The following is a 15909-nucleotide window of genomic DNA, read 5'->3' on the forward strand; positions in this document are numbered from 1 at the left end:
TGGATCCATGGCTTTCCAGAATCACGGATAAAGGGGTTCGCGAGGTCATATGATCGGGATACAAGATCGAGTTTCGATCACTTCCACCGGTGCGATTCTTCCCTTCCAATATTCGACATCCCCGGGTCGCTTAGAAAGCTTTGCGGGGGACAGCTTGATGCAACAGGGAGTGGTAGTTCCCATTTCAGGGGTTCTAGTCGAACCTGTTCACAATGCCCAGGAAAAAGTGCTAGGTGTGTCCAATTCTGGTCTTGGGAGAGATGGAGTCTATCCGAACAGTGGTGGCCTCCCTGCATCAGGGGGATCTCCTGGCGTCCATAGACATTTAGGATGCCTATCTTCAGATCCCCATCTTCACAGGCTGGTTCCCACCAGGACACTGAACTATCTGGGCCTAATTTTGGATACATCCTTGGCAAGAGTGTTTCTCCATGCGGAGAAACTCCAGAAGATTCAGTCAATGATTCGGATGTTGCTGTCCGTCAACTGGCTGGGACTGATGGTCGCCTCCTTAGAGGCAGTACCGTTTGCCCAGTCTCATACCCGAATTCTCCAAGAGGAGATTCTTCTCAAATGGAATCGGAATCCCGATTCCCTGGACAATCGGATCCGATTGAGCGAGCGGACCAGGGAGGCTCTGGTCTGGTGGCTTCGGTCTCCGATGCTCAGCCAGGGGAAGTCATTTCTTCTGATAAATTCCAGGTTACCGATAAATGTGTTGGAACTGAGAGCGATCAGACTTTGTCCGATTTACTGGACCGAGCAGCTCCAGGGCAGCCCGGTTCGGATCCAATCGGACTATGCCACGGTCATGACTTATGTCAATCACCAAGGGGCACCAAGACTGCCCTGGCGGCCATAGAAGTGGCCAACATTCTTTATTGGGCGGAACAGTTGTTCCAGCTCTCTCCGCGATATTCATCCCGGGGGTGGACAGGCAGATTATCTCAGCCGTCAGATTCTGGATCAAGCGGAATAGTCTCTTCATCCAGAGGTATTTCACCAGCTGTCCCTTCATTGGGGCACCCCGGATATGGATCTGTTGGCATGTCGGCTCAACAGGGCTCGCGCCGGCGATCCTCTAGCAGACGCAGCAGACGCGCTGAGCGCCCCGTAGGGGCAGGATCAGCTATTATATGTCTTCCCCCCTCTCAGGTTGCTGCTGACATTTCTCCGCAGGATAGAGGTGGAGGGAACTCAAGTTATCCTGGAAATTCCGGGCTGGCCTTGTCAAGCCGGGTACGTCGACTTAGGCAGGCTAGTCGCGGACGCTCCTTGGAGACTTCCTCTCAGGGAGGATCTGCGGTCTCAAGGACCGATCTTCCATCGTGCTTTACAGTCGCTGGTTTTAACGGCCTGGCCATTGAGACCCAGGTACTGAAGGACAGAGGATTGTTAGCTTCAGTTATTCCTACTCTAATTAAAACAAGGAAAGCGACTTCCAGCAAAGTCTATTATCGCACATGGAAGACTTATATTGCGTGGTGTGAATCTTTGGGATTTCCCCCACGTACCTATTTGGTGACCCGAATTTTGGCTTTTCTGCAAAAGGGGGTTGAGCAGAAACTATCCTTGAGCACCATCAAGGGTCAAGTTTCAGCGTTAGCAATCTTCTTTCAGAAGCCTTTGGCTACTCATTCCTTGGTGCGGAATTTCATCCAGGGGGTGCGGCACTTGGCTCCGCCAGTGCGCGCGCCCTTACCGCCCTGGGATCTTAATTTGGTTTTGTCGGTTCTGCAGAAACCTCCATTTGAAAAGATCAGGGAGATTCCCTTGCTTACATTATCCCAGAAGGTGGCCTTCTTGGTGGCCATTACTTCTGCACGCAGGGTGTCAGAACTGGCTGCATTATCATGCCATTCCCCATATCTAGTGGTTCATAGGGATAAGGTAGTTCTTCATCCGAAGCCATCCTTTCTTCCTAAGGTGGTTTCAGACTTTCATCTGAATGAAGATATTGTGCTACCTTCCTTGTGTCCTAAGCCCAATCATCCTCGGGAATGTGCGTTGCATTCCTTGGATGTAGGTCGGGCAATCCGGGTATACCTGAAGACTACGGAATCGTTCCGTAAAACGGATTCACTTTTTGTGATCACGGATGGCCCCAGAAAGGGGTTGCCTGCATCTGCCGTGACTATCTCCAAATGGATTAGACAGACGGTGGTACAGGCTTATTCTATTTAGGATCGGAATCCTCCGTTCCTTGTTAAGGCGCACTCCACTCGAGCGCTCAGTACTTCCTGGGCCTACCGCCATCAGGCGTCAGTGGTCCAGGTTTGCAAGGCGGCTACCTGGTCGTCCGTGCATACCTTTACAAAATTTTATAAAGTTGATGTGATGGCATCGTCAGATGCCTCTTTTGGCCGCAAGGTTTTGCAGGCCGCAATTTGAGGAGACCGGTGGTCTACCTCGAGGGTTTTTTTCCGTTGGAATTTCAGTTGAGTCTCATCTTTTAGTTGATGAGCCTTTAAAACTTCTAGTTGGCACCGGTTGGGCCTTCTAGATTGGATTTTGATTTCCATTTTCCCACCCTTCATTTGTGGCACTGCTTTGGGACGTCCTGAGTTAATATTAATCAAGGAGGACTACGTCTGACAATGAGTGACCGAGAAAAATGGATTTTTGTAAGATCTTACCGTAAAATCCTTTTCTCTTAAGCTCATTGACAGACGTAGTACCCGCCCCTCTGTTTTCGAGTTGGGTTGGGTTAAATTCTCTGACACTGCTTTGTGACATAACTGATATCCTGTAGCAGGAAGTGAGAGGATATACCCTCTGGGACTGCCCCTAAGGTGTGGCCAGAACGTTTTCTTTCCTGTCTAGTCCTACTCCTGTAGAGGGCAGTATAACCCGAGTTGATATTAATCAAGGAGGACTACGTCTGTCAATGAGCTTAAGAGAAAAGGATTTTACGGTAAGATCTTACAAAAATCCATTTTTCTCTAGCGCTCATTGACAGACGTAGTCCTCGGTGATACAGCACCTTCGGGTTATGTTGCCTCCACAGGAGCAGGACTAGACAGGAAATTAAAAAGCTCTGGCCACACCCTAGGGGCAGTCCCAGAGGGTATATCCTCTCTCTCTCTCTGCCTCAGCAAATCAGTTATTTTCTGTCTAGTTAGGAGTAAGGACCTAGATACCTTGCTGGGATCTTAGGTCCTGGCAAGAATTTTTTCTTAAAGGATTTTTTAGACAGCCTTTTTTCTCCAGTGTTTCTGTGAGATCTTCAAGCAAGAAAGCTGAACTGGGCGACGGGCTGGATGTTGAGATCCGGTGGTCACCCCAGTTCAGCCTACGAGCGCGTGCAGGCCATAGCTCCGCGCTGGGTCGGCCGCGACAAAGTCCCATTAAAGGACTGACCCCGCGAGTTAAACGCCTCGCTGAAACGCCAAAGACCATGAGTCACGGCGTCCATATCGGTCGACAGCCCTCCCGCCCCGGTGGAGAGGGGTACTGTCAGGAGTTGGTGCCCGCCTGGTTCCGGTATGGTGAGTAGTATGTTCCCCCTTTTCCCCTGACGGGTCTTGTGGTGAACGCAGGCCCCTCTCTGTATGGTAAGATAGAGTCCCTCTCTATCCTATAAATGACACAGATCCTCCTACTTTGAGTGTGATTTTATGTGCAAAAAGCCAGGAGGCTTGGTTTGGGAGCTAACAATCTAATTGTATACATGTTAAAAAGATTATAATCTGTGGCATTCTGGGAATCTTACGGTGATAAGAATAAGCTACCTACCAGTCAGAAGTCACGGACATGTAGACTGCCTTCCTAATCAGATCTCCAGCTATTAGCAGGCCTCCCGAATGGCCATGCGGTCCGCCAGGGCCGGTACCGCCAACCACGCCAAATCCCCATGCAGAGAGAGTGTTGTGTGCCCTGCAGCACACCGCTATTCAGTACAGGCCGCCGCCATTTTTTTTGCTGGATCGCACGAGCCGCCATTTTGGCGTAGCCTCGTGTCTCCAGCATGGGGGCGGCCATGTTTGAGGTGATCCAAACACCTTGTGGAGCTAGGGGAGGCGCCGGAAGGCGTGCAGAGGGGCGGAGCCGCCTCCTTTCTTCCTGGGTAGCCAGCCAAAAGACTTCCTGTTTGTTAAGACAGCGCTGTAACCTGTTGCAGTTAAACTCTGAGCATCAAGTGGTGAGCCTGGGGGTCTATCTCTCTCTCTCTCTCTCTCGATCGATAGGGATCCCTAGCAGGTAACACTAAGGCGTTTTTTGTGGCGCTGGGGGTCTGAAAAAAAAAGTTTTTTATTTTTGAATTATATTATCCAGGAAGTGACTGGAATTATCATGGACCCTGCCACACATATTCCCCCACCTGTTTCCCTCGAGGGGGCCACGGGACCCGCCGGTGCACAGAGTGTAGAGTCATTTACAGCAATTTTGGAGTCTATGGTGGCTCGGGTGGAGGCGGCCTGTCAGGGACGGGGGTCAAGGAAGCGACCCCCGGCTACCCCTATACTATCTGACACCTCTGACTCTGATTCAGAGATGGTCACTGCAGTTGCAGGTTCCTCTGCAAAGGCTGTTATCCCAGGTAAAGCCCCCTCAGACAGTGAGGAGGACGCTTCTTCTCCTGCTATAATTCAGGAAGAAGCATTGGTGGACGCACTAGTTGTGGCAGTGCAGGAAACCTTAAAACTTGAGGCTTTACCGGCAGAGGCAACTGAAACAGAGATTCCTTTTGGTACTAATAAGCCCATCAAAACGGTGAAGGTTTTTCCTGTACCCAAATGTTTCGGTAATCAGATTAAAGGAGAATGGGAGCATTCTAAACGTACCTTTACTATTTCCAAGCGTATTGCTAGACGCTATCCGTTTGAGGAATCCATCATTGAGAAATGGACGGTACCACCAGTGGTGGATCCACCTATTTCCAGGCTGAATAAAGCCACGGTTATCCCAGTGGAGGAAACTTCGTCCTTTAAGGATCCGGTGGATCGAAAGATGGAAGCAGAGTCCCGCACCATCTTCTCTCTGATAGGGTCAGCATTTAGACCAGTAATTGTTATTGGTCTAGTTTCCCAGACACTTACGGAATGGGCGAAAATGGTACGCCAAGACCTTAGGGGAAAAGATATTCCCCAGGAGACATCTGATTTGATGGAACAGATTATACAAGGGCTACAGTTTATCTGTGACGCAGCCTTGGACACTACTCCCTTATTAGGGCATGCATCTATGTCAGCGGTGATCCTCAGACGTGTGCTGTGGTTAAAATGCTGGTCAGCTGACCTAGGTTCCAAAAAGACCTTGACAAATCTCCCTTTTCAGGGGAATCGTCTATTTGGGGCCAACCTAGATGAAATCATCAAGGATGCCACTGGGGGCAAGAGCACTTTTTTGCCACAGGCTGCTAAAGCTAAGGGACCTCGCAACAAGCGAGGACCTTTCTTTACCGCCCATAAAGGGCGCCCGGCTGGTACTAGCGGGAAAGGCAAGACTCCTCCAGGAGGGTTCAAGAAGGGCTGGTCGGACAAGCAGAGGACCAACCCAGCCAAACCCGAAGCAAAGGAGTACACAGCCTGAAGGTGCGCCCCCACCCGGTTTCAGGGTGGGGGGACGTTTTCACCGGTATTCAGGACATTAGATCGAGCTTCAACCACTACTACCGGTGCGATTCTTCCCTTCCAACATTTAAGTACTACAGGAAGCGGTAGTTACCGTTCCCTGAATAGATCTTTTCCTTTACCTTTTCCTAAGATTAGTCCCTATACCTCACAGGAATCGGATCTGGTTGACCAGATAGGCCAAGTAGCCTCTAGTCGGGTGACTTCGGTCCCTGAGGTTCAACCAGAAAAGATCACCCTTCCTGATAACAATCAGGTATCTGATAAATGTGTGGGAACAGAAAACGACCAGACTTTCTCGGATGGTCGGGGCCAGATACCTCTAGGGACGCCTGGTTCAGATTCTATCAGCGCCAGTGGTCCTAGAAATTCTAGGCTGGCCTCCTCAAGCCGGCCTGGCCGACTTGGACATGCTAGTCGCAGACGTTCCGTGGGAACTTCGTCTCAGGGAGTGTCTGTGGTCTCAAGGACCAATTTACCATCATGCTTTACAGTCGCTGGGTTTAATGGCCTGGCCATTGAGACCCAAGTACTGAAGGACAGAGGTTTGTCTACTTCAGTCATTCCTACCCTTATTAAAGCAAGGAAAGCGACTTCCAGCAAGGTCTATTATCACACATGGAAGACTTATATTGCGTGGTGCGAATCTTTAGGATTTCCTCCACGTACCTATTCGGTGACTCGAATATTGGCCTTTTTGCAACAAGGGGTTGAGCAGAAGCTAGCCTTGAGCACCATCAAGGGTCAAGTTTCAGCATTAGCAATCTTCTTTCAGAAACCTTTAGCTACCAAGTCCTTGGTGCGGAATTTCATCCAGGGGGTGCGGCACCTGGCTCCTCCAGTCCGCGCGCCCTTACCGCCCTGGGATCTTAATTTGGTTTTGTCGGTTCTACAGAAACCTCCCTTTGAAAACATCAGGGAGATTCCCTTGCTTACTTTATCCCAGAAGGTGGCCTTCTTGGTGGCTATTACTTCTGCTCGCAGGGTGTCAGAACTGGCTGCATTATCATGCCAGTCCCCATACCTAGTGATTCATAGGGATAAGGTAGTACTTCATCCTAAGCCATCTTTTCTTCCTAAGGTGGTTTCAGATTTTCATCTGAATGAAGATATTGTACTACCTTCCTTGTGTCCTCAGCCCAAGCATCATCGGGAACATGCGTTGCATTCCTTAGATGTGGTTTGGGCAATCGGGGTATACCTGAAAGCTACGGAATCATTCCGTAAGACGGATTCACTTTTTGTGATCACGGATGGCCCCAGAAAGGGTTTGCCTGCATCTGCCGCGACCATTGCCAAATGGATTAGACAAACGGTGGTACAGGCTTATTCTATTAAGGGTCAGAGTCCTCCGTTCCCTGTTAGGGCGCACTCCACTCGAGCGCTCAGTACTTCCTGGGCCTTTCGCCATCAGGCGTCAGTGGTCCAGGTATGTAAGGCGGCCACCTGGTCGTCGGTACATACCTTTACAAAATTCTATAAAATTGATGTGACGGCATCGGCGTATGCCTCATTTGGCCGCAAGGTTTTGCAGGCCGCAATTTGAGGAGACCGGTGGTCTACCTCGAGGGTTTTTTTCTGTTTGAAAAAAAAAAAAAAAAAAAAAACATTTTTCTCTTTTTTGTTGAGTCTCATCATTAAGGATGAGCATTGTAAACTTCTAGTTGGCACCGGTTGGGCCTTCTAGATTGGGATTTGATTTCCATTTTCCCACCCCTCATTTGTGATACTGCTCTGGGACGTCCCGAAGGTGCTGTATCACCGAGGACTACGTCTGTCAATGAGCGCTAGAGAAAAATGGATTTTTGTAAAATCTTACCGTAAAATCCTTTTCTCTTAGCTCATTGACAGACGTAGTCCCCGCCCCTCTGTTTTTGGGTTGGGTTGGGTTAAAATCTCTAAAGACTGCTTTTTCACATAACTGATTTGCTGAGGCAGAGAGAGAGAGAGAGAGAGAGGATATACCCTCTGGGACTGCCCCTAGGGTGTGGCCAGAGCTTTTTAATTTCCTGTCTAGTCCTGCTCCTGTGGAGGCAACATAACCCGTAGGTGCTGTATCACCGAGGACTACGTCTGTCAATGAGCTAAGAGAAAAGGATTTTACGGTAAGATTTTACAAAAATCCATTTTTAGTCTCAATTTCCACTATTGCAATTTAGAGTGTGATTTTGATGCAACTTTGATCCAACTTTACACTCTCTGGATCAATCGCATCAAAAGTTTCCCCAAAGTAGTGCAAGTACCTTTTCAAAGTCACATAGACGTGAACAGGTGCCATTGAAATCAATGGGCTGTGACTGGTCATGCGACTTTGTGTGTCCAAAGTTGCAAGACAAGTCGCACTAGTGTAGACTGAGCTTTAAGGCCCGTACACACGTACCGATCGTCGGCATACAAACGTCGGTGGACGAAGGATCTGCCGATTGTACGCGTGTTAGTATGGTGCCTCCGACAGATGTCTGCGCACAATCCGCGGACAAAAGTCTTTCTTGCAAACATGAAAATTTTTGTATGCCGACACCAGAACGGACGATTGTTCGCCTGTCAGTACACAATTCGGCCGACAGACCGCAGATTTGCAAGACTGGGCATGCTCAGAAAATAGAAAACACAGGGAAAGTTAACCATTACATGACATCACTTCTGCAGTCGGCGGACAAAATTCTTGTGCTGTCCTTGTGCTGTCTTTGCACTTTTCAGCAGACACCGACATCCCGGGGAGAAAAGAGGAACATTTGTATGCCGACCATCGGTACGTGTGTACGGGGCTTTAGTCTACGTTTCAACTATTGCGATTTAGATCAAATTAGTGCAGGAACCTTTTCAAGGTCACTGATTTTCAAAGTTGCATAGATTGAAACGGGTGCCATTGATTAGTCGCACTAGTGGAAACGTAGACTTAGTGTAGTTGCCTATACTATGATCATTGTAGACTGTGAGCTGAGACCCCAGGGCACTTCCAGCTACATTGACAGTTATGGCTTTAAAGATTAAAGCGGTTGTAAACCTAAAAAAAAAAAAAAAAACCCTGCAAGACAAAGGCATAATGAGCTATTTTTCCGGCAAGCTCCTGGCAAGAAAAGCTGAAGGTCCGCCGGACCTTCAGAGCGCATGCGCCGCTTGCGTGAGCGGCTGCATGCAGTGCAAATATCTCCTAAACCGGCACGGCATATTAATTGTACCTACAGGCAAGCCTTATTCTAGTCTTACCTGTAGTTAAAGTGGAAAAAAGCAGTATACTATCGCTTTAAGGCTGAAGGATCAAGCACTGACATTATCCATTGCAAGGGTGTGTGTGTGTGTGTGTGTGTGTGTGTTCAGTACTCTTTCCCTACCTTTCAGCCTGGAGGAAGCGGCATCCTGCTGCATATCCTGCTTCTGAAAAACCAATAAAAAAGGAAGAAGCCTAAAAGAAAATTTAAAGCAGCAACCACATATGGGACGCGAACATAGGAAAACTCTCAGAACCAATAGAGAGAAGCTTCCCATGTACAAAGTCACAACTTTCACAATTTGTCACTTCTTCATTACTTTCATCACCTTCTTCACTTAGGGGTCTACAACCCCTCACCCATATTGTTCTTTACTGCATATAACAAATGCTTTCTATACAGTAAACTAATAGGATATTTTTTACCAATTTTCTGCATTTCATTTACTTTCTATTACATTGCCCATAAAGTCCCCCCTACCCCTAGGCTTGAGGTACCTACCCCCTTTTTACGAGCAGCGACCACATATAAGGATTGATAACCTGCTATATATTACATTATTTTGTACCCAATACCGCTATAATAGGACGTTTTCTAATTTTGTGTACTGTGCATCCCTTCCCGAAACTGCTACCCATCAGTCCTATCCAACTCCAGAGGCATCTTCTAACCTACAAGGTTGCCAGGAATCGGTTCTGGCTGGTTCTTTAGCAAGTAAGATTGTGTTCATTCAGCAATCCCCAGATGTACCCACACTTAGCAGTGGAATTGGCATCCACCCTAGTGTCTTCTTCTGTCGACCCCATTGCGGAATACACAGGAGACCCTTGTTTCCTGGACTTTTGCAGTCCATTTTCTGCTGGACCTTATCCTGTATGCCTTGCTTGGAAATGACTACTCCGGGGTTTAGGCCCCCAATAAAAGGTTCACCAGTGGTTTTTCCTCTCCTTGCGCATCAAGGAGATATCCCCTTCCTCTTCTTCAGGGCTTGTGCCCCTCTACCATGACCACCCATTCTCTTTTTTCAGGGTCCAGGTGTCTGGGCTTAAGGGGAGATATCCAGATGATCCCCTTTTATATCAAGAAGTCCTGGGTGTTACTTTGCAGTGGTGCCTTCCTGAGGAATGCTTCTCTTTCAGGTGTGTCTGCATACTATTCCTGCCCTATAGGCTATCCTTCTGTAAGTCCATGTGCTTTTCAGGCCTGCTGGATGTCTCCTGAGTGTTTCAGGACCTTCTCTGGGAAAGGCTGGGATTTCTACCATGGATAACGTAGAGCTTGTCCTATTGACCACACTAATTTTTCTGGTGACAAGGCTTCACCTTCTGGATCTCAACTGGTGTCCTCATTGAGGTTTAAGGGTTCAGCACTTATGTACAATTCTTTTCCTCCTTGCCAGGAATTATCGATCGATGAATGACCCTGTACTCCCCCGGTCTGTAAGTAGCTGTAACACACTGACCCTGCTACCCTACCCTCTGTGGGAGATGGCGTATTTCCAGAGGTCTAGGTGAGACTTGTTCACCAAGAGTTGGGTCATTTTTTGTTTTCAGCTGTTTTGAAGCCTGGGGAAGTCCCTTTTTGCTTCCTTTCTGTTCCTTTTTCATTCAGGCAAATGCTCCTTGTAGTGGGTCTGATATCTGACCCTAACACTGCAATGAGGTTGTGGTATGGAGTTCAGTACAAGGTGGCCTAGATTTGTGTTGTGTCTAGACAGTGTCTAGTCAGGCAGGTGTGCAGCAGTGTTATCTGCCATTTCCAAGTCCAGATGCTTGATGACAGGATTCTGCCTGTACTTCAGGTACAGTGTTGTTAATGAACCATTTGGGTTGTGCGGTACTATCAATCCTGACTATCTCTGCCCCCCTCCCTTTTTTTTTTTTTCCTGCTCAGTTTATTTGTTAGGATGACTTGAGATATGGTAATTTCAGTCTTAACTGATTTTCTTTTGTCACTCCATGGGAATGTTATGTTGTTGGGCGATTCAGAACTTTTGCTCTTACTACAATATTGGTTGCCTGACCAGGCAGTCCTTGATGGTGGTTTTCCTTGTGCTGTTCAAAAACCTCCTCTGTCCTCCCCTTGTGTCAATTCTGTCTTGCAGAGGACTTCTCCCCATCTATTCTGGATTTGGGAGTTTGTTTCTACAGGTGGCCGACACTCTGACATTCAACAGGGCAAATAGAACTTAAACGACTATCAGTGGATGTTGCCCATCCTTCAGTTGTGACGAATTTTGGACATCCTGACAGAAACCAGGTTTTTTTTGTACTTGGTAATTTTTTTTCTCTTAGTGCGTTGAGGGACACAGCTCCTTCCCTTCTGTGTTTTCTTGGGCACTTAGTATTTTTTTTTTTTGTGCACAAAACTGAGGCATGCTGGGTAGAGGAGGAGTTATACAGGGACTGGACTACAACCAGCGATTTGTATGCCAGTGTCCCAGCCTCTGATAGGCAGCATACCCCCACTGAAATAGAAATTTAAAAATATTTCATGAAGCCGATCTTTGTGGAGGATCTGAGGTCATGGACCATTTATGCCATCTCAGCTGTTGATCTTTGCAACTTCAGTGTTTTATTTTTTTTTTTTTTTTGGCCTATTGGTGAATTGACTAATGCAGTTCTTACCTATTGATAAATTTAATGTGTGGTCGGGCTTTCTGTAGATTGAGTTGCAGCTGTGCCAAGTTCTTTACATTTTTTTTTTTATTATTGCTTGAACCAGGCTCCAAAGTTGTTTTTATTTTTTTTTTTATCTAGAACTGCAAATTTGAACAACTTTTAGGCCCCTTTCACACTTGTGCAACTTGTCATGCAACTTTGGACATCAGAGTTGCACGACATGTCGTTTGCCATGTTTTCCAAAGATACCCATTCATATATGCGCAACTTAAAAGTTGCAGCAACTTCAAAGTAGTTCCTGCACTACTTTGGCCCGATTTTAATGCGTTTTGAGGTCCAAAGACATAGACATTGCTTCAAGTCCAGTCAAAATCGCATCAAAGTCGCGGCAACATCGCGGTAAAATCGCGCAACTCAAGTCGCACAAGTGTGAAAGGGGCCTTAGACTGGGTTTACACTAGCTGCGGCTAACGGTAGAGGGTCCGATGCATCCCTATTCCCCATTTTTAGATATGAATCGGGTCTGAATTTTTGCCTGAATTCGGATCTAAAACAGACCAGAAGACACACAGGACCCTTTTCCAGTGCGGACCGTGGCTGTCCCCGAATGGTGTACGACTGGAACACACGAGAGGAAAGGAGGAGAGATCTCTCCCCAGTAAGGGAAATCCCCAATGCCCAGAACTGTTGCCCCCGCTGGATTAGTTCTGCTTTTTTTTTTTTTAAGTAGCTATATTCTCCAATACAAAAATGGAAAAGAAGTAGCACACAAAATCACTGTTAGATGACTCAAAGTGTAAAAAGCATGCTGTCAAAGATACTGCTTGATAAACACTCAAAGAATATAAAGAAAAGCAATGTCCTTCAAGTCCATAAAATCCAGGGGTGCGTGAAGTATGTTAATGGATCACCATCCACCACCAGGTGTCACACCGAGAGATAGCAGAAATGGCAACTCACCAGAAATCGATGCTCAAGTGTTCTCACACAAGAGCAAACTGAGCAGGGATACCATACAGATGTAGGGAATACACGCATGGAAGACCAGAGTCTCTTCACCACTGCCGCATAGAAGTACCCTTCACACACTTTCCTCAATATAATGGTGTTATGGAGAGAAAGAAGGGCTCCAAATAGTGAAGTACCGTCAAAACACTTGCTTTATTAAAATATATAAATTTTGCACTCACCATTAAAAGCATATGGATAGGCATTGCATCCCATATCTCCGGTCAAAGAGGAAACCTGACTCGTCCAGTGTCCCGGGCTAACTCCACGCCAGCCCAGTACCTGCTCAGCAGCAGTGATTCTATATCATAGCAGTCAAGTGACTGACTCCTCCTAAAGCGCAAAGATATTTGGACTTGACAGTGGGTGTCTAAGTTTATATATATATATATATATATATATATATATATATATATATATATATATATATATATATATATTTGAGTTTATATTCTCCAATAACCTCTGGGGCTTGTCCTGATCAAGTTAATTTTATTTTGAAATCATGTGATCCTTTAGTGGACTACAAATGGTTATGTGGGCCCATTTAGGGCTTAGCAAAGAGAGGGAATATTTTTTTTTTCCCCAGCCATACATGTTTTTTTTTTTTTTTCTATAACTTTTAAAGCTGAAATCCATCAATTTATTTTTTTAAAACTTTTTTTTATGTTTGGACTAGCTTTGCATCTACATCTTCATATCTTGCATTTGTAGTGCCCCTGAGAATACAGAAATTCTTCATAGTAACCTGTGCTACTTGCAGTCAGCGAAGATCTCTTCTGAGTGCTGCTATAGCCATTTACATTTTGCGACTTGCACCGCTGTCACTCATTTTGTCTTTGATATTCAATAAATATAAGGCGTTCTCTGATTGGATGAGGTGGAAGTCACAATTTTATCGGCCCTTCCTCTCCATCTCATATAATACCTGAATTTTGACTTAGCCTTTTACAATATTTTTAAAGCGGTATTTAAATTGGGAAAATGAGAAGCAACACAATGAGCCAATCAATTGTACTGCAGTGCTCATTTCCCAACAGGGAACACGCTGATTGGTGGGGGGGGGAGCAGTTTGACAGAGACACAGTCTGCTGCTTCTCCTTTTACTGTTCAGTCACAGGCTTGGGGAAGGGGTCAAGACCAGTAAGTGTTGCCTAATGACAGCAGAAAAAAATGCAGTCTGCTGCCCTGCTTGACAGGACTGTGTAAATCTCAGAAATGGAGCAATAGAAATATAAATCTTTTGGAAGGTGAAACCACTCCCATATATCCATTTCTTCTACATATTTAGCCGATTGCTTGAAGTAAGGCTTTATAGTTGTATTATCTGTTTGCTTGTTTAAGCGCCAGTTTGATGTTATAGGCATTTGCAGCAGATGATTGTGAATTTCCTTGTTCTACATTTGTACCAAATTTTTAATAATGAAATAATTTTCTTTTAGTAGCACCTCAGCTGAGCCCTTGCCAGAAAACACTGATAATATGGCAAAAGGAGATGCGGATGCTCTATCAGAAGAGTCTTCAGTGGAGTGCAGCATTGTTTCTTTTACTGTGAAGTTAGACACAAACTTGGATGATGATACAGCAGATGAACGGTTTAGGAACAGCAATTACTCTAGTAACTTTATTTCACATTGCACTGTGGAGACTTCAGATAATTCGGTCAGCCTTGGGCGGAGTTCTCCTGACATGGATGTATCCAAGGACCTGGAAGTAGACTCTAAGGAGGGCACTGCTACTGAGCAAGAGCTGTTTAATTCCTTTCATTATTGGAGGACTCCCATCCCAGAGATTGATATTGATCTGGAATTACGTCAACCAGAAGCAGAGGCAAGCAGTCCTGAAAGGCCAGTTGTCCAACAGGTTTCATCTCCCGTGTCTCCTAACATAGCCATGGCTACTAGAAAAGAGCTTGAAGAGATGATTGAAAACTTGGAGCCTCATATAGATGATCCAGATGTAAAAGGTAACTAGATTGTGGAGACACTAGCTACTCCTGTTCAGCAAAATCTTTGACTGGGAGAGCAAAGACTAGTGCTAGGAGTGAATCCACTGTGCTGCATGAGCTTGTGTTGCCAAGAAATGAGCGGACAGGAGGAGAGAGCAGAGTCTGCTGCTGCTCCTTTATCCACTCCTGGTCCGGAGTGTTTAGCACTTGAGCATTTTTTTTCATTACAATGAACAAATTAACCACTTCAGCCCCCGAAGGTTTTACCCCCTTAATGACCAGGCCATTTTTTCCGATTCAGCACTGCGTTACTTTAACTTACAAATGCGTGGTCGTGCGACGTTGTACCCAAAAAAAAGGAATGTCCTTATTTTTTTTTTTTTTTTTTTTAACAAATGGAGCTTTCTTTTGGTGGTATTTGATCATCTGTGCGTTTTTTTTCTTTGCGCTATAAACAAAGAGCGAGCATTCTGAAAAAAAAACAAAACAATTTTCTTCTTTCTGCTATAAAACATTACCAATATAAGAGAAAAAAAATTAAAAATCCAATTTTTTCATTATTTTAGGCCAATTTCTATTCTGCCACATATTTTTGGTAAAAAAAGAAGTCCCAATAAGTGTATATTGATTGGTTTGTACAAAAGTTATCGCATCTACAAACTAGTGGAAAGATTTGTCATATACATACATTATATATATATATATATATATATAGTACAGACCAAAAGTTTGGACACACCTTCTCATTCATAGTTTTCTTTATTTGCATGACTATGAAAATTGTAGTCACACTTCAAGAGGTAGTCATCTGAAATGGTCTTCCAACAGTCTTAAAGGAGTTCCCAAAGATGCTTGGCACTTGTTGGCCCTTTTGCCTTCACTCTGCGTGTGTGTGTGTGTGTGTGTGTGTGTGTGTGTGTATATATATATATAATTTTTTTTACTAGTAATGGCAGCAAATTTTAGCGGGACTGCGACATTTCGGTGGACAGTTTGGACACTTAACTGACATTTTTTACCTTTTTGTGGGGACCGGTGACATTACTACAGTAATCAGTGCTAAAATTATGCACTATTTCTGTACTAATGACATTGCCAGGTAAGGAGCTAAAACCCGAGGCGAACAAAGGGTTAAAAATGTGTCCCTAGAAGGTGCTTTCTAACTGTCTGGGATATACTTATGGAATGAACAGGGACCTGTGTTCCTAAATTGGGCTCCTCCCTTTGTTCATTGCTGACAGAACAGCAGTCTGCCATGTTTACAACTGCAGACCACTGTTCTGTCTCCACGGAGAGCGATCGCGGGTGCCCGGTGGCAATCGCGGCCACCCGAAGATCAGCTTCCCCGGTGGCAAATGTGCACGCACGCTCCCACGAAGCAACGTACAGGTACGTTGTTTCGTGGGACAGAGCCGACCTGCCGCAGTATATGTACCGCTGGTGGTCGGCAAGTGGTTATTGTCCAGTTTACAGGCTGATGCAAGGAGGTTACCTAGCTGTATTGGGTAACTGCAGTATAACTTTGGATCACGGGCGTAGAATACCTG

At 45.7% G+C, this 15909-nt stretch overlaps 1 protein-coding gene across 3 annotated transcripts in view; it reads left to right on the forward strand.

Annotated features, from left to right (window-relative positions):
* PPP4R1 (protein phosphatase 4 regulatory subunit 1) overlaps nucleotides 1-15909 on the forward strand; it is a 180903-nt gene that overhangs the window by 114829 nt on the left and 50165 nt on the right. For 2 of the 3 annotated variants that reach the window (XM_082259519.1, XM_082259521.1), the window contains exon 11: nucleotides 13857-14380. In XM_082259519.1, coding sequence (XP_082115645.1) covers nucleotides 13857-14380 — 524 coding nt within the window. The remainder of the gene's footprint in view (nucleotides 1-13856; nucleotides 14381-15909) is intronic. The other variant, XM_082259520.1, reaches the window with a different exon arrangement.

Source organism: Pelophylax lessonae, assembly GCF_965119305.1.
Source record: "Pelophylax lessonae genome assembly, chromosome: 5".
In the NCBI taxonomy this organism is placed as follows: Eukaryota; Metazoa; Chordata; class Amphibia; order Anura; family Ranidae; genus Pelophylax; species Pelophylax lessonae.